The sequence below is a fragment of the Triticum aestivum genome, chromosome 6A (assembly GCF_018294505.1).
Source record: "Triticum aestivum cultivar Chinese Spring chromosome 6A, IWGSC CS RefSeq v2.1, whole genome shotgun sequence".
Taxonomy (NCBI): Eukaryota; Viridiplantae; Streptophyta; class Magnoliopsida; order Poales; family Poaceae; genus Triticum; species Triticum aestivum.
In genome coordinates this window covers 457,353,890-457,373,076 of record NC_057809.1, presented here as the reverse complement: position 1 = coordinate 457,373,076, position 19,187 = coordinate 457,353,890, and the positions used below count along the sequence as shown (strand labels likewise).

Genomic DNA, 19,187 nt, shown 5'->3' with positions numbered 1-19,187 from the left:
GGGGGGGGGAGTCCTACTCCCGGTAGGAGTAGGACTCCTCCTGCGCCTCTCTCCCTTGGCCGGCGCACCCTCCCCCCTTGGCTCCTTTATATACGGAGGCAGGGGCACCTCTAAACACACAAGTTGACACAAGTTGATCCACGTGATCAATTCTTTAGCCGTGTGCGGTGCCCCCTGCCACCATATTCCTCGATAATACTGTAGCGGAGTTTAGGCGAAGCCCTGCTGCTGTAGTTCATCAAGATCGTCACCACGCTGTCGTGCTGACGAAACTCTTCCCCGACACTTTGCTGGATCGGAGTCCGGGGATCGTCATCGAGCTGAACGTGTGCTCGAACTCGGAGGTGCCGTAGTTTCGGTGCTTGATCGGTTGGATCGTGAAGACGTACGACTACTTCCTCTACGTCGTGTCATCGCTTCCGCAGTCGGTCTGCGTTGGGTACGTAGACAACACTCTCCCCTCGTTGCTATGCATCACATGATCCTGTGTGCGCGTAGGAAATTTTTTGAAATTACTACGAAACCCAACAGTGGCATCCGAGCCTAGGTTACTTATGTTGATGTTATATGCACGAGTAGAACACAAGTGAGTTGTGGTCGATACAAGTCATACTGCCTACCAGCATGTCATACTTTGGTTCGGCGGTATTGTTGGACGAGACGACCCAGACCAACCTTACGCGTACGCTTACGCGAGACCGGTTCCCTCGACGTGCTTTGCACAGAGATGGCTTGCGGGCGACTGTCTCTCCAACTTTAGTTGAACCAAGTATGGCTACGCCCGGTCCTTGCAAAGGTTAAAACGGAGTCTATTTGACAAACTATCGTTGTGGTTTTGATGCGTAGGTGAGATTGGTTCTTACTTAAGCCCGTAGCAGCCACGTAAAACATGCAACAACAAAGTAGAGGACGTCTAACTTGTTTTTGCAGGGCATGTTGTGATGTGATATGGTCAAGGCATGATTCTGAATTTTATTGTATGAGATGATCATGTTTTGTAATCAAGTTATCGGCAACTGGCAGGAGCCATATGGTTGTCGCTTTATTGTATGCAATGCAATCGCGATGTAATGCTTAACTTTATTACTAAACGGTAGTGATAGTCGTGGAAGCATAAGATTGGCGAGACGACAACGATGCTACGATGAAGATCAAGGTGTCGCGCCGGTGACGATGGTGATCATGACAGGTGCTTCGGAGATGGAGATCACAGGCACAAGATGATGATGGCCATATCATATCACTTATATTGATTGCATGTGATGTTTATCTTTTATGCATCTTATCTTGCTTTGAATGACGGTAGCATTATAAGATGATCTCTCACTAAATTATCAAGAAGTGTTCTCCCTGAGTATGCACCGTTGCGAAAGTTCTTCGTGCTGAGACACCACGTGATGATCGGGTGTGATAGGCTCTACGTTCAAATACAACGGGTGCAAAACAGTTGCACACGCGGAATACTCAGGTTAAACTTGACGAGCCTAGCATATGCAGATATGGCCTCGGAACACGGAGACCGAAAGGTCGAGCGTGAATCATATAGTAGATATGATCAACATAACGATGTTCACCATTGAAAACTACTCCATCTCACGTGATGATCGGTTATGGTTTAGTTGATTTGGATCACGTAATCACTTAGAAGATTAGAGGGATGTCTATCTAAGTGGGAGTTCTTAAATAATATGATTAATTGAACTTAAATTTATCATGAACTTAGTACCTGATAGTATCTTGCTTGTTTATGTTGATTGTAGATAGATGGCTCGTGCTGTTGTTCCGTTAAATTTTAATGCGTTCCTTGAGAAAGCAAAGTTGAAAGATGATGGTAGCAATTACACGGACTGGGTCCGTAACTTGAGGATTATCCTCATTGCTGCACAGAAGAATTACGTCCTGGAAGCACCGCTGGGTGCCAGGCCTGCTGCTGGAGCAACGCCAGATGTTATGAACGTCTGGCAGAGCAAAGCTGATGACTACTCAATAGTTCAGTGTGCCATGCTTTACGGCTTAGAATCGGGACTTCAACGACGTTTTGAACGTCATGGAGCATATGAGATGTTCCAGGAGTTGAAGTTAATATTTCAAGCAAATGCCCGGATTGAGAGATATGAAGTCTCCAATAAGTTCTATAGCTGCAAGATGGAGGAGAACAGTTCTGTCAGTGAGCATATACTCAAAATGTCTGGGTATAATAATCACTTGATTCAATTGGGAGTTAATCTTCCGGATGATTGCGTCATCGACAGAATTCTCCAATCACTGCCACCAAGCTACAAGAGCTTCGTGATGAACTATAATATGCAAGGGATGAACAAGACTATTCCCGAGCTCTTCGCAATGCTGAAAGCTGCGGAGGTAGAAATCAAGAAGGAGCATCAAGTGTTGATGGTTAACAAGACCACTAGTTTCAAGAAAAAGGTCAAAGGGAAGAAAAAGGGGAACTTCAAGAAGAACAGCAAGCCAGTTGCTGCTCAAGAGAAGAAACCCAAGTCTGGACCTAAGCCTGAAACTGAGTGCTTCTACTGCAAGCAGACTGGTCACTGGAAGCGGAACTGCCCCAAGTATTTGGCGGATAAGAAGGATGGCAAAGTGAACAAAGGTATATGTGATATACATGTTATTGATGTGTACCTTACTAATGCTCGCAGTAGCACCTGGGTATTTGATACTGGTTCTGTTGCTAATATTTGCAACTCGAAACAGGGACTACAGAATAAGCGGACACTAGCAAAGGACGAGGTGACGATGCGCGTAGGAAACGGTTCCAAAGTCGATGTGATCGCGGTCGGCACGCTACCTCTACATCTACCTTCGGGATTAATATTAGACCTAAGTAATTGTTATTTGGTGCCAGCGTTGAGCATGAACATTATATCTGGATCTTGTTTAATGCGAAACGGTTATTCATTTAAATCAGAGAATAATGGTTGTTCTATTTATATGAGTAATATCTTTTATGGTCATGCACCTTTGAAGAGTGGTCTATTTTTATTGAATCTCGATAGTAGTAATACACATATTCATAATGTTGAAACCAAAAGATGCAGAGTTGATAATGAAAGTGCAACTTATTTGTGGCACTGTCGTTTAGGTCATATCGGTATAAAGCGCATGAAGAAACTCCATACCGATGGACTTTTGGAACCACTTGATTATGAATCACTTGGTACTTGCGAACCGTGCCTCATGGGCAAGATGACTAAAACACCGTTCTCCGGTACTATGGAGAGAGCAACAGATTTGTTGGAAATCATACATACCGATGTATGTGGCCCGATGAATATTGAGGCTCGTGGCGGATATCGTTATTTTCTCACCTTCACAGATGATTTAAGCAGATATGGGTATATCTACTTAATGAAACATAAGTCTGAAACATTTGAAAAGTTCAAAGAATTTCAGAGTGAAGTTGAAAATCATCGTAACAAGAAAATAAAGTTTCTACGATCTGATCGTGGAGGAGAATATTTGAGTTACGAGTTTGGTATACATTTGAAAAACTGTGGAATAGTTTCGCAACTCACGCCACCCGGAACACCACAGCGTAATGGTGTGTCCGAACGTCGTAATCGCACTTTACTAGATATGGTACGATCTATGATGTCTCTTATTGATTTACCGCTATCATTTTGGGGATATGCTTTAGAGACGGCCGCATTCACGTTAAATAGGGCACCATCAAAATCCGTTGAGACGACATCTTATGAACTGTGGTTTGGCAAGAAACCAAAGTTGTCGTTTCTTAAAGTTTGGGGCTGCGATGCTTATGTGAAAAAGCTTCAACTTGATAAGCTCGAACCCAAATCGGAGAAATGTGTCTTCATAGGATACCCAAAGGAAACTGTTGGGTACACCTTCTATCACAGATCCGAAGACAAAACATTCGTTGCTAAGAATGGATCATTTCTAGAGAAGGAGTTTCTCTCGAAAGAAGTGAGTTGGAGGAAAGTAGAACTTGACGAGGTAACTGTACCTGCTCCATTACTGGAAAGTAGTTCATCACAGAAAACTGTTTCAGTGACACCTACACCAGTTAGTGAGGAAGCCAATGATAATGATCATGAAACTTCAGATCAAGATACTACTGAACCGCGTAGATCAACCAGAATAAGATCCGCACCAGAGTGGTTCGGTAATCCTGTTTTGGAGGTCATGCTACTAGATCATGATGAACCTACGAACTATGAAGAAACGATGGTGAGCCCAGATTCCGCAAAGTGGTTAGAAGCCATGAAATCTGAGATGGGATCCATGTATGAGAACAAAGTATGGACTTTGGTTGACTTGCCCGATGATCGGCAAGCGATTGAGAATAAATGGATCTTTAAGAAGAAGACTGACGCTGATGGTAATGTTACTGTCTACAAAGCTCGACTTGTCGCAAAAGGTTTTCGGCAAGTTCAAGGAATTGACTACGATGAGACCTTCTCACCCGTAGCGATGCTTAAGTCCGTCCGAATCATGTTAGCAATTGCCGCATTTTATGATTATGAAATTTGGCAAATGGATGTCAAAACTGCATTCCTGAATGGATTTCTGGAAGAAGAGTTGTATATGATGCAACCAGAAGGTTTTGTCGATCCAAAGGGAGCTAACAAAGTCTGCAAGCTCCAGCGATCCATTTATGGACTGGTGCAAGCCTCTCGGAGTTGGAATAAACGTTTTGATAGTGTGATCAAAGCATTTGGTTTTATACAGACTTTCGGAGAAGCCTGTATTTACAAGAAAGTGAGTGGGAGCTCTGTAGCATTTCTGATATTATATGTGGATGACATATTACTGATTGGAAATGATATAGAATTTCTGGATAGCAAAAAGGGATACTTGAATAAAAGTTTTTCAATGAAAGACCTCGGTGAAGCTGCTTACATATTAGGCATTAAGATCTATAGAGATAGATCAAGACGCTTAATTGGACTTTCACAAAGCACATACCTTGACAAAATTTTGAAAAAGTTCAAAATGGATCAAGCAAAGAAAGGGTTCTTGCCTGTGTTACAAGGTGTGAGATTGAGTAAGACTCAATGCCCGACCACTGCAGAAGATAGAGAGAATATGAAAGATGTTCCCTATGCATCAGCCATAGGCTCTATCATGTATGCAATGCTGTGTACCAGACCTGATGTGTGCCTTGCTATAAGTTTAGCAGGGAGGTACCAAAGTAATCCAGGAATGGATCACTGGACAACGGTCAAGAACATCCTGAAATACCTGAAAAGGACTAAGGATATGTTTCTCGTATATGGAAGTGACAAAGAGCTCATCGTAAAAGGTTACGTTGATGCAAGCTTTGACACTGATCCGGACGATTCTAAATCGCAAACCGGATACGTGTTTACATTAAACGGTGGAGCTGTCAGTTGGTGCAGTTCTAAACAAAGCGTCGTAGCGGGATCTACATGTGAAGCGGAATACATAGCTGCTTCGGAAGCAGCAAATGAAGGAGTCTGGATGAAGGAGTTCATATCCGATCTAGGTGTCATACCTAGTGCATCGGGTCCAATGAAAATCTTTTGTGACAATACTGGTGCAATTGCCTTGGCAAAGGAATCCAGATTTCACAAAAGGACCAAACACATCAAGAGACGCTTCAACTCCATCCGAGATCTAGTCCAGGTGGGAGACATAGAGATTTGCAAGATACATACGGATCTGAATGTTGCAGACCCGTTGACTAAGCCTCTTCCACGAGCAAAACATGATCAGCACCAAAGCTCCATGGGTGTTAGATTCATTACAGTGTAATCTAGATTATTGACTCTAGTGCAAGTGGGAGACCGAAGGAAATATGCCCTAGAGGCAATAATAAAGTTATTATTTATTTCCTTATAATCATGATAAATGTTTATTATTCATGCTAGAATTGTATTTACCGGAAACATAATACATGTGTGAATACATAGACAAACAGAGTGTCACTAGTATGCCTCTACTTGACTAGCTCGTTAATCAAAGATGGTTATGTTTCCTAACCATGAACAATGAGTTGTTATTTGATTAACGAGGTCACATCATTAGTAGAATGATCTGATTGACATGACCCATTCCATTAGCTTAGCACCCGATCGTTTAGTATGTTGCTATTGCTTTCTTCATGACTTATACATGTTCCTATGACTATGAGATTATGCAACTCCCGTTTACCGGAGGAACACTTTGGGTACTACCAAACGTCACAACGTAACTGGGTGATTATAAAGGAGTACTACAGGTGTCTCCAATGGTCGATGTTGGGTTGGCGTATTTCGATATTAGGATTTGTCACTCCGATTGTCGGAGAGGTATCTCTGGGCCCTCTCGGTAATACACATCACATAAGCCTTGCAAGCATTACAACTAATATGTTAGTTGTGAGATGATGTATTACGGAACGAGTAAAGAGACTTGCCAGTAACGAGATTGAACTAGGTATTGGATACCGACGATCGAATCTCGGGCAAGTAACATACCGATGACAAAGGGAACAACGTATGTTGTTATGCGGTCTGACCGATAAAGATCTTCGTAGAATATGTAGGAGCCAATATGGGCATCCAGGTCCCGCTATTGGTTATTGACCAGAGACATGTCTCGGTCATGTCTACATTGTTCTCGAACCCGTAGGGTCCGCACGCTTAAGGTTACGATGACAGTTATATTATGAGTTTATGCATTTTGATGTACCGAAGGTTGTTCGGAGTCCCGGATGTGATCACGGACATGACGAGGAGTCTCGAAATGGTCGAGACGTAAAGATTGATATATTGGAAGCCTATGTTTGGACATCGTAAGTGTTCCGGGTGAAATCGGGATTTTACCGGGTTACCGGGAGGTTACCGGAACCCCTCGGGAGCCATATGGGCCATCATGGGCCTTAGTGGAAAGGAGAAAGGGGCAGCCCAAGGTGGCTGCGCCTCTTTCCCCTCCCCTAGTCCTATTAGGACTAGGAGAAGGTGGCCGGCCCCCCTCTCTCCCTTCCCCTCCGAGGAATCCTAGTTGGACTAGGATTGGGGGGAGGAATCCTACTCCCAGAGGGAGTAGGACTCTCCTGCGCCTCCCTCTTTGGCCGGCGAGCCTCCCCTCCTCTCCTCCTTTATATACGGAGGCAGGGGCACCTCTAAACACACAAGTTGACACAAGTTGATCCACGTGATCGATTCCTTAGCCGTGTGCGGTGCCCCCTGCCACCATATTCCTCGATAATACTGTAGCGGAGTTTAGGCGAAGCCCTGCTGCTGTAGTTCATCAAGATCGTCACCACGCCGTCGTGCTGACGAAACTCTTCCCCGACACTTTGCTGGATCGGAGTCCGGGGATCGTCATCGAGCTGAACGTGTGCTCGAACTCGGAGGTGCCGTAGTTTCGGTGCTTGATCGGTTGGATCGTGAAGACGTACGACTACTTCCTCTACGTCGTGTCATCGCTTCCGCAGTCGGTCTGCGTTGGGTACGTAGACAACACTCTCCTCTCGTTGCTATGCATCACATGATCCTGTGTGCGCGTAGGAAAATTTTTGAAATTACTACGAAACCTAACAAGAACATCCTGAAATACCTGAAAAGGACTAAGGATATGTTTCTCGTATATGGAAGTGACAAAGAGCTCATCGTAAAAGGTTACGTTGATGCAAGCTTTGACACTGATCCGGACGATTCTAAATCGCAAACCGGATACGTGTTTACATTAAACGGTGGAGCTGTCAGTTGGTGCAGTTCTAAACAAAGCGTCGTAGCGGGATCTACATGTGAAGCGGAATACATAGCTGCTTCGGAAGCAGCAAATGAAGGAGTCTGGATGAAGGAGTTCATATCCGATCTAGGTGTCATACCTAGTGCATCGGGTCCAATGAAAATCTTTTGTGACAATACTGGTGCAATTGCCTTGGCAAAGGAATCCAGATTTCACAAAAGGACCAAACACATCAAGAGACGCTTCAACTCCATCCGAGATCTAGTCCAGGTGGGAGACATAGAGATTTGCAAGATACATACGGATCTGAATGTTGCAGACCCGTTGACTAAGCCTCTTCCACGAGCAAAACATGATCAGCACCAAAGCTCCATGGGTGTTAGATTCATTACAGTGTAATCTAGATTATTGACTCTAGTGCAAGTGGGAGACCGAAGGAAATATGCCCTAGAGGCAATAATAAAGTTATTATTTATTTCCTTATAATCATGATAAATGTTTATTATTCATGCTAGAATTGTATTTACCGGAAACATAATACATGTGTGAATACATAGACAAACAGAGTGTCACTAGTATGCCTCTACTTGACTAGCTCGTTAATCAAAGATGGTTATGTTTCCTAACCATGAACAATGAGTTGTTATTTGATTAACGAGGTCACATCATTAGTAGAATGATCTGATTGACATGACCCATTCCATTAGCTTAGCACCCGATCGTTTAGTATGTTGCTATTGCTTTCTTCATGACTTATACATGTTCCTATGACTATGAGATTATGCAACTCCCGTTTACCGGAGGAACACTTTGGGTACTACCAAACGTCACAACGTAACTGGGTGATTATAAAGGAGTACTACAGGTGTCTCCAATGGTCGATGTTGGGTTGGCGTATTTCGATATTAGGATTTGTCACTCCGATTGTCGGAGAGGTATCTCTGGGCCCTCTCGGTAATACACATCACATAAGCCTTGCAAGCATTACAACTAATATGTTAGTTGTGAGATGATGTATTACGGAACGAGTAAAGAGACTTGCCGGTAACGAGATTGAACTAGGTATTGGATACCGACGATCGAATCTCGGGCAAGTAACATACCGATGACAAAGGGAACAACGTATGTTGTTATGCGGTCTGACCGATAAAGATCTTCGTAGAATATGTAGGAGCCAATATGGGCATCCAGGTCCCGCTATTGGTTATTGACCAGAGACGTGTCTCGGTCATGTCTACATTGTTCTCGAACCCGTAGGGTCCGCACGCTTAAGGTTACGATGACAGTTATATTATGAGTTTATGCATTTTGATGTACCGAAGGTTGTTCGGAGTCCCGGATGTGATCACGGACATGACGAGGAGTCTCGAAATGATCGAGACATAAAGATTGATATATTGGAAGCCTATGTTTGGACATCGGAAGTGTTCCGGGTGAAATCGGGATTTTACCGGGTTACCGGGAGGTTACCGAAACCCCCCGGGAGCCATATGGGCCATCATGGGCCTTAGTGGAAAGGAGAAAGGGGCAGCCCAAGGGGGCTGCGCGCATCCCCCCTTCCCCTAGTCCTATTAGGACTAGGAGAGGTGGCCGGCCACCCCTCTCCCTCTTTCCCCCTTGGGAATCCTAGTTGGAATAGGATTGGGGGGGGGAGTCCTACTCCCGGTAGGAGTAGGACTCCTCCTGCGCCTCTCTCCCTTGGCCGGCGCACCCTCCCCCCTTGGCTCCTTTATATACGGAGGCAGGGGCACCTCTAAACACACAAGTTGACACAAGTTGATCCACGTGATCAATTCTTTAGCCGTGTGCGGTGCCCCCTGCCACCATATTCCTCGATAATACTGTAGCGGAGTTTAGGCGAAGCCCTGCTGCTGTAGTTCATCAAGATCGTCACCACGCCGTCGTGCTGACGAAACTCTTCCCCGACACTTTGCTGGATCGGAGTCCGGGGATCGTCATCGAGCTGAACGTGTGCTCGAACTCGGAGGTGCCATAGTTTCGGTGCTTGATCGGTTGGATCGTGAAGACGTACGACTACTTCCTCTACGTCGTGTCATCGCTTCCGCAGTCGGTCTGCGTTGGGTACGTAGACAACACTCTCCCCTCGTTGCTATGCATCACATGATCCTGTGTGCGCGTAGGAAATTTTTTGAAATTACTACGAAACCCAACAGCTCAAACACCCAAAAGTAACAAGATCCGCGAGGGATTAGTGGGGGAATCAAATTTCTCTTGGTGGATGTGTAGATCGGGGCCTTCTCAACCAATCCCTAGGAAATCAACAAGTTTGATTGGCTAGGGAGAGAGATCAGGCGAAAATGGATCTTAGAGCAATAATGGAGCTTGGGGTGGAAGAGGTGGTCAACTCGGAGAAGAAGACTCCCCTTTTATAGTAGAAGAACAAATCCAATCGTTATCCACCAACTCAGCCTGCGACGCACGGTACTACCGTACCAGAGACGCGGTACTACCGCCAGGGCCCGCGATACTACCGCAAGGCACTACGGTACTACCGCTGGCGCAACAGTAGCTAAACCAGCCCTGATGCGTTGAAGCAGAGGGCGGTAGAACCGCTGGCGTGGTACTACCGCTCCCCCTTGTGGTACTACTGCAAGGCAGGGATAGTCTAGATAGAGAAGGCACAAACATATAAAAATACACCCGTGGCAACTTCCATTGAGTTTAGATCTATGCAAAAATCCGACACGGTACTACCGCGAGCCAGGAGCGGTACTACCATGTAGGGCGCGGATGTAAAAAATTACATCCGCCCCTACTTCCGCTCGTGCTGCTGAGCCTGGCCTGAGGCCACGGTACTACCGCGCCCGAGAAGCGGTACTACTGTGAGCACCTGCGGTACTACCGCGCCCAAGGCCGGTACTACCGCAGGGGCCTGCGGTACTACCGCTCTGAGGAGCAATACTACCGCATGCCCCAGTTCAGCAACACTAGAAGTCCTTCCTTTTGCAGAGATACGGAGAAACGGAGGATGCTCCAACGAGTCAAAGAAAAGGTGGTGCAAAAGGAACAGATGTGTACGTGTTGATTCCACCCAAACCTTTTCAACGCGGACCCCCTCTTAATAGTACGACTTTTCTACGACTCAAATCCACCAAAAAGAAACGTAGAGAAACGCCGTCTTCAATAGTCTTCGAGGGGCACCAAATCGTCTTGTGCCTAGACATAATATATCTGAAAATTCTCAATGCACACGATTAGTCCGCAAAAACATTGTCATCAATCACCAAAACTATTAAGGGATAAATATGCCCTTATAGTGGGCCATGGGGATAGTTCTAGTAGTAAATACATCCCTTTGTACCTGTCCTAAATCAAAATAGAAATAAAAACATACCTTCATACTAATATAGTTGTACATATCCCTATGTTTGTTTAATGGCGAGATACGAGGGGGTTGCCCCACAGGTGCTCTTATGCATTTTCGGTAAACATGTGAATCACTTTCCACCCTTCCCCCATGAGCGACCCAACAACCAGGGTTTCCATGCTCCCCTCCTATCGCCAATCTGCCTCATCTCTTGTGGCCTTAAGACAATGTAGACGTGGTCAATCCCGACCCTTACCGGTGGGTGGGTTCCTGCTCCGTTTTTAGGTGTGTTTTTAGTTTGTTTAGGATTTGTGTTTCGCTCAGGAAGGAAAGGTGGTGACGACTTCATGAAGATGAAATAAGGTTCTCCCCACCTAACCCCGTCCCAGCGACGCGTCTAGAGTTGTCGGAGGGCATGTCGAGGTGTATCCCCGGCAAATTTCACATGATTCGATCAATGCTTTGTCTTCGGTGGATCTGTATAGATTCGGTATTCTCGTGTCTACAAGTTTGATCATTCTGATCTCTTCATCAACGACGGTTGTTGTTCTGGTATACTAGTCCTTGTGACCATATCACGATGACTTCCTGATTGTCTAGTACAACAAGGTTTGCTCAGCTTTGGTGGGGGTGGGTGGATGATGATGGTGGCGGGTCTCCGGCTCACTCTAGTGCATATACTCGTCCCTAGGGATGTAATTTCGGTTACTTCCAGTGTTCTATGTACTGGCATAATGTTCAATGATAGATCGAAAGTTTTTTGATAGAAAAGACATAGTTGTCGCTTCAAACTCTAGCCCGCTGCTATATACCGTGGTCCCAAGCCAAACACACAAGTCTATGAAATCACTAGTTAAAGAGTACCCCTTGCAAAGGCCACCACCATCTTCTCAGTCATGGACAAGTGGCGTGCGTAACTTGTTGCAATCTGGATGTTTCCACTCTCTTCGTATATTCAAAACATTTTATCTCTTGAACCGTGCGTCCAAATCCTGAACTGTTTTTACTATTGAATTCTTGCATCAAGATTTTAAAAACTAGATACCATGTTAATATGTTTCGACAAACTTTCTTTTCATGAAAAAATCAGAAATAAAAAACAAAAAGCAAATTTCGGTAACAAAAACAAAAAAAATCAACAAATGATAAAAATGAATAACAAAACACAGAAAAAACAAAGCCCAGAAGCATGTTTTTCAGGATGAAAATTCCAATTTTTCACTTATTTGCCCTCTTGGAGAAGCACAATTTTCCCTAAAAAAGCACAACTGCGCTTCTTGAGAAGCACTGTTGTGATTCTCATGAAAGTACATCTTTTTCCTTGTCGAGAAATACTTTTCACAGATGCAAATCTATGCTTCCACGAGAAGCAAATATGTATTTCTCATGAAAGCACATATTTTTTTTCTCTTTTCGGGGAACATAATTGTGCTCCTCGCAGAAGCAAAAATGTGCTTCCATGACAAGCACACAAACATTTTTTTCAAAACCTAGGAAAAATCAGGCATAGACCAAAAAACAAAAACCCTCGAAAACCCCATCAGAAACCCAAGAACACAAAAACACGTACAAAAATAAAATAAAAACATGAAATCTAGAGAGAGCGTCCAACACGCGACATGTGACGGCGGTTGGGCGCACCACTTGGCGCGCTCTCAAGTCACAAAAAGGACCCTTGCGGGTTCCTTCTAGGGCTAACCTTTAGTGTTTTTGTTTTCAATAGTTTGGATTGCTCACCACATGTGTCACATGATGAGGGCTAATCTTTAGTTTTTTTAGGTGAAAACTAATCTTTAGTTAGTTTTTTTAGAGAAACTAATCTTTAGTTAGTTGCTCCTGCAAGTCTAATTGAAATATCTGTACTGTATACTTGGTTGTTTTTGTAAGCCGAAATGAAGCCTGTTTTTTTTTTAACGAAATGAAGCCTAATAAAAGAAGAACTAGCCCAACATCCAAATAGTCCTCCTATGACCCAGAACACAGTGATGGGCCGACAGGCTAACGTTTCGTGGCCCTTACGAAACGAGAGCTTTTTAGAGCCCTCGCCGCATCCCCGAAGAGGCAGACCGCAAAACGAAAGCAAGCCGCCGGCCCTAGTTCGTTTCAGTGCCTCGCCTCTGCAGTCTCCACCACACGGACTTGCCACCATGACGGCGGCTCCTCTGTTATCGTTGACGGATGCGGCGACGGCGACGGCGACAGCGGTGCTGGCCCCGGGCCGAGCGCCCGCCAGAGCCCGCATTCAGGCCGCCCCCCGCCACCCGGCCACCGTCTCGCTGAGATGCCACCGCGCGCGGCCCCTAACCGCGGCCGCCGCCGCGGGCGACTCGCCGTCGTCCGCCGCGTTCCACGGCGAGTGCTTCGTCGTCGGGGACAACATCGACACCGACCAGATCATCCCGGCCGAGCACCTGACCCTGGTGCCGTCCAAGCCCGACGAGTACCGCAAGCTCGGCTCCTTCGCCTTCGTGGGCCTCCCATCCGCGGCCTACCCGATCCCGTTCGTCGCCCCCGGCGAGGAGTCGTCCCGCTACGCCGTCATCATCGGCGGCGCCAACTTCGGGTGCGGCTCCTCCCGCGAGCACGCGCCCGTCGCGCTCGGAGCCGCCGGCGCGCGCGCCGTTGTGGCCGAGGGCTACGCCCGCATCTTCTTCCGCAATTCAGTGGCCACCGGGGAGGTGTACCCCCTGGAGCTCGCGGACAGCGGTGCCAGCAAGGAGTGCAAGACCGGGGATGTGGTCACAGTGGACCTCGATAACTCGGTCTTGATTAACCACACATCCGGCAAGCAGTACAAGCTGAAGCCTATTGGTGATGCAGGCCCGGTTATTGAGGCCGGTGGGATCTTCGCTTATGCTCGGAAGGCTGGAATGATTGCGTCCAAATCTGCGTGAACAAAAAGTGAGTATTCTTCTACCGCATATTAAGCCACATGAGTTTAAAACATTGTTAATTCGAATTGGTGATGTGTTCTGTGTGTGACTATGACGCGAACCTAAGGTTATCACATGTTCAGAAGAACATTCGTTTTCTGCCAATACGATTAGGTGAACCTTTATCTTGAAATAAGTGTTTCGTTCAGTTGATCATGTAAGCAGGCAATAAACACCTCCCTTTGAGAGGTTTGTCTAACTAGTAGACTAGTAGAAACATATGCTTGAGCCATATGGATCTTGCTTTTGATTCTTACGGTATAATAGTTGCACGCCTTGTTAAGTACTGCATCTGTATGCAATGTTGCTTCTTTGTATCATCTGATACCAGCTATACACAAGAACACATGTCACAGTAGCCAAAACTAGGACTGTAATATGATGTCTATTTTGCACCAAAGAGGGTCAGTAACCCCAATGGTGCCTGTAGGAAATTATTGAACATATATCTGAGGTAAAGAATATTGCAGTGTTGTCACTTGTAAGGTTATTGATGTTTGTCTATTGACTTTAAGTAGTGGATTGAGAAACCTAGGCAGGTGATTGTCCGATCAGCCAATTCGCACTCCTTATTTTGATTGTGTTAGAATGGAATAACTTACCTGAAAAGTAAAACTTAGAAGGTATTATGTGAATGTGACAACTGTTTACACGCTCCTACAGCCAAAAGTCCTGGGATTAGCATCCCATAGTGAATCTGCACCTTCATCCCTAATCCTGGGGAATTCAACTAGGAATGGACACAAACCTAGAAGCCTACAGTCTCATTGACGCTTTCTGGACGTCCCTCTCATGTCGCCTCCCACCATTTTCTCAAGTTCTCCTCCCAGTCAGACTAACTCAACTCAAATCATTTACCTCAGAAAGAAAAGAAAAGACAACTCAACTCACCCCCTTGATTCGCTCATATGTTCATCTTCCTCGATCAACATGGCTGCTGGAATATTTTTGCTTGCCCCTTGGTGGCGATTTTGTATTTTTAGAGCATGTTTGGTTACCCTTCCGGACTTTGCCACACTTTTGTCCCACAAGTGTGGCATTCCACATTTTTTGTGGTGGCCAAATTGGCCGCCACACTTGTGGCAGAAGTTGGCTAGCAACCAAGTCCATGACAAGTGAGGTATCTGACTAAAAGAAGTGTGGCATGCCATAACTGTGGCTACAACCAAACGCTTGCCACACTTGTGGCAGAAAAGTGTGGTGAAGTGGATGCCATCCAGACATGCCCTTAGGCCACAACTCACCTTACCCCTCGATTGTGATTTGGCTCCCAGTTCATTTGATTTTGGCATCCATTGTACACACCTACACGGCATGCCGCCACATTTTAGTGCCATGACACTCCAAGCGCCAAGCATGGGTTGCAATCGCCTCCGTTTCTATTTACATGGCATGTTGGTGGTAGGATCAGAACAACGCATAATGAGGTTATTAGGTGTTGTAGGTCTATCAAATTTATTTATTTGTTCTTTATCTGATACTTGGACTCAGTTTGTGGTTGTTGAACTATACTGTGCTCAACTTATTTTATAATCTGGTGTGGGAAAAAGCAGAGAGAAGTTGGTTAGCCAAATGGAAAAATGGGCAAATCAGATGGTTCTTTGATAATGTGAAGACCTGACCAAACAGGATCCGGATTTTCTGTGTTTACCGTGCTAGACCTTAGAACAGTTGCTAGAAGGCAAAGTTTGAAGATGAAATATCAAAATACATGTCATTTATTACATTGCAAACATATATCCGAAGTACATTATTTCACACCACCTGAAGGCCAGTTCAACACAAATAAGATAAGACCATTAACCCCACACAAGTTAAGGGGACTCGCGACCCCAAGTCGTTAATCCTTTTCAAGGTCAGATTTTGCACATAAAACGTAGCGGGTGAGTACATTGATTGTACTCATAAGTAGTTATACCAGGAAAGAGCAATACATGCTTGATGTCCTATGTAGGTTTCTAGGGTTTCTTTTTTGAATTTGAAGTACCAATAATAGTTTTTTTTGGAAATTAAAGAATATAGGGCTTGATGGACAATCTTCTAACTAACCTACCCAGTATGGGTTCACATCATCTGTATAGCTTGATGCTCATGCCTTAAACATGGGTTCATTACAATTGTACTACTTGAGCCCAAGTGTTCTCCCAAGATGTTTTTAAGTTTGAAAACAAGATGAGAGAAGATTATCTATCTGTTCTGGACCTAGTAGCTCAAAATGCTCGTAATTAGGTCACGGCTAATTGCCTTGATTCACACTTTGCAGAGTTGTGCACTTTTCCCACATGACACAATAAATCTTTTGTGTTGGTACACTTGCGGTTGGGGTAAGATCATGGCGGGGTCTTTCCAAAGTAGCACCCTATACTTGTACTAGATCTGCCCGCAACTATGTAACATTGGCCTCTCTGAATGGCCTTACCTAAGTAAAGGGTTTCGCGCTATGTACTTGAACAAGCCAGAGCCCATATGGCTTGTGGTTGTATGGTAACCTTTGGGGCTCCATTGAAACATTGTTGATCTTTTTGACCCTTCACGAGTTCCTGACTCTGCACTTGTTTTCTGCTGGGATCTTGTCAACGCCCCCGACCTACCACTCTGCCCTAAGAAAATCATGTTTTTCTTTAGGCGGAGCGTCGACAAGAGTTGCAGGCGGGAAGTGGGTGTAGGCTCAGGAATTGGTGGGGACCGCTACCCAGGGTAAAAAAACGAGATCGATTTATGTTTCAATAGAACCCAAAAGCTTATCGCACAGCCACATTTTATATGGGCTCTGGCTTAGGTCAAATAATTAACAGTAAACCCTTACTTAAGTATTGCCATTCGGAGAGGCCGGTTGCAGGAGGATCTAATACAAGTATATGGTGATCAGGAAAGACCCGTCACGAAGGATTGGTTGTGTCATGTGGGGTAAGTGAAGAACCTCTGCTGAGTGTCAATCTAGTCGGTTAGTCATGCCCTGGTTACAAGCATTTTGAGCTACATTAAGTCTGGAAGAGCTGGAGGATCTTCTCTTGTCTTGTTTTCAAAATAAAAATGATTTGGTAGTACACTTGTGAACTCGATGTTGTATACTTGTTATGAACTCATGCTGAATGTTCTGGGACCCTGTAATCCATTATGGCTCTCATATGTAGGAAGGATCATCTATCTGTTCTGGACCTAATAGCTCGATGTGCCTGTAATCGGGGTAACGACTAATTGCCTTGATTCACACTTTGCGAGATGTGCACTTTTCCTACACGATACAATCAATCTTTTGTGTTTGTACACTTGTGGTCGCAATAAGATCATGGTGAGGTCTTTCCAAAGTAGCAGCATATACTTGTACTAGATCCGCCTGCAACTCTGCAACATTGGCCTCTCTGAATGGCCTTACCTAAGTAAGGGTTTCCCGCTATGTACTTGAACAAGCCAGAGCCCATATGGCATGTGGTTGTACAGTAACTTTTTGGGCTCCGTTGAAACATTGTTGATCTTTTTGACCCTCGGTGGCAATCCTAACGAGTTCCCGAGTCTGCACTTGTTTTCAATTTGTAGCTCTTGTCAATGCTTCCGACCTACCACTCTGTCCTAAGAAAATCAGGTTTTTCTTTAGGCGGAACGTCGACAAGAGTTGCAGATGAGAAGCGGGTGCAGGCTCCGGAATTGGTGGGCACCACTACCTAGGGTAAAAAAAGATCGATTGATGTTTCAGTAGAACCCAAAAGCTTATCATACAACCACATTTTATATTGGCTCTGGCTTAGGTCAAATAATTAGCAGTAAACCCTGTATTGCCATTCGGAGAGGCCGATGTTCCATAGCTGCGGGCGGATTTAATACAAGCATATGGTGATCAGGAAAGATCCCGTTACGAAAGATTGATTGTGTCACGTGGGGCAAGTGTAGAACCTCTGCTTAGTGTCAATCTAGTCAATTAGTCATGCCCTGGTTACAAGCATTTTGAGCTATATAGCAAGTCTGGAAGAGCAGGAGGATCTTTTCTTGTCTTGTTTCAAAATTAAAATGTTTGGTAGTACACTTGTGAACTCATGTTGTATACTTGTTAATAACTCATGCTGGATGTTTTGCGGCCCTTTAATCCATTACGGCTCTTATATATAGGTTAGTTGGAAGATTGTACATTGGCCCTAGACTACTTGGTAATGTATTTTGGAAATTATACAAGTTATTTCCAAGGATTATGGTCTTTCACACTCAAAAAGGGCTTTGCACAAAAATTAAATTTTAGAAGCCTACATAGGACATACCCCTACTCACTCTCCTGCTATGTTGCAGAGAACGTTGCGTGAAAAGGAATAATAGGTTAGGGTCAAGAGTCTTCACCCAACTTAGCTGGAGGATTTGTGTTGAACTTATTTTATAATGTGCTGTTGGAAAATAGCCATGAAAGCAGAGAAAAGTTGGTTAGATAATCACAGCTTTCATGAGATCTGTTATTGTCCTGATGTTCAGAGTTTACTTTACCTGGCTTGAGCAATAACTATCAACATCGGCTAGAATTGTTGCAAGGCATAGCTTGGCAAAATGTATATGAAATTGCAGGGGTTTGATATCCCACCCAAAGCTACAAATTACTCATGAGTCATAATTGTTCTAATCAGGCAGTTGTTTAAGTTTGCGTTAACATCACCAATGACTGACTGTTTGGGCAAACATTGATACTTGGTTATTTGTTTGAGCTTTGAATTATCAAGCAATCCAGCTGTTTGAAGAAACTTGGGTGTGCACTACTTCAATTTCATTTAAACTTGGCTTCAACTTCCATTTTATTAAATATATAGGAACATGTTTTCGTAGCTCAAATGATAAGCATCTGCTGTTGTATTCATATTAATGACACTAGACACTGAACTGTATACTCCTTACTTTATGATCAAGTTCTTCCCATAGTTGTGCCGATGTGTATCATATGTGTGTGATGCTAATAATGTGACAATGATCTCCAGGTAAGCTTAATCTGCTGGCAGATTAGTTGAGGCCTTGCAAGGTGGCAAGTAAGACTGGTTTATGAATAAGAGTCGTTGCACCTCTCCGGAGGTGAGGTGTGATTGTCCAGCAGTTTTGCTACTACTTTCGCATTGGCTTGTACCAGTAATACTAGGTTAAAGAGTACTGAACTTTGTTGTATTGAATGTTACACCCATGTAATACAGTAGTTTTCTTTGCACCTGTTATCTTTGATGTCAAGTTAAGTGTACTCCCTGTTCAAAAATAAATAAAAAGTGTACTCGAACACTAGCTTATGTTTA

The 19,187-nt window shown here is 44.5% G+C and overlaps 1 protein-coding gene across 1 annotated transcript; it reads left to right on the top strand.

The window, feature by feature from the left end:
• The first annotated feature begins 13,053 nt into the window (after positions 1-13,053).
• Positions 13,054-19,187, top strand: LOC123127898 (3-isopropylmalate dehydratase small subunit 1). Its single transcript, XM_044547756.1, has 2 exons — positions 13,054-13,903; positions 18,885-19,187. The coding sequence occupies exon 1, from the start codon at positions 13,150-13,152 to the stop codon at positions 13,894-13,896; it is 747 nt and encodes a 248-aa protein (XP_044403691.1). The 5' UTR covers positions 13,054-13,149; the 3' UTR covers positions 13,897-13,903; positions 18,885-19,187.

What these genes read in the sequence shown, in the direction of transcription:
- LOC123127898 (XM_044547756.1), top strand. Translation starts at nt 13,150, where the DNA reads ATGACGGCGGCTCCTCTGTTATCGTTGACGGATGCGGCGACGGCGACG.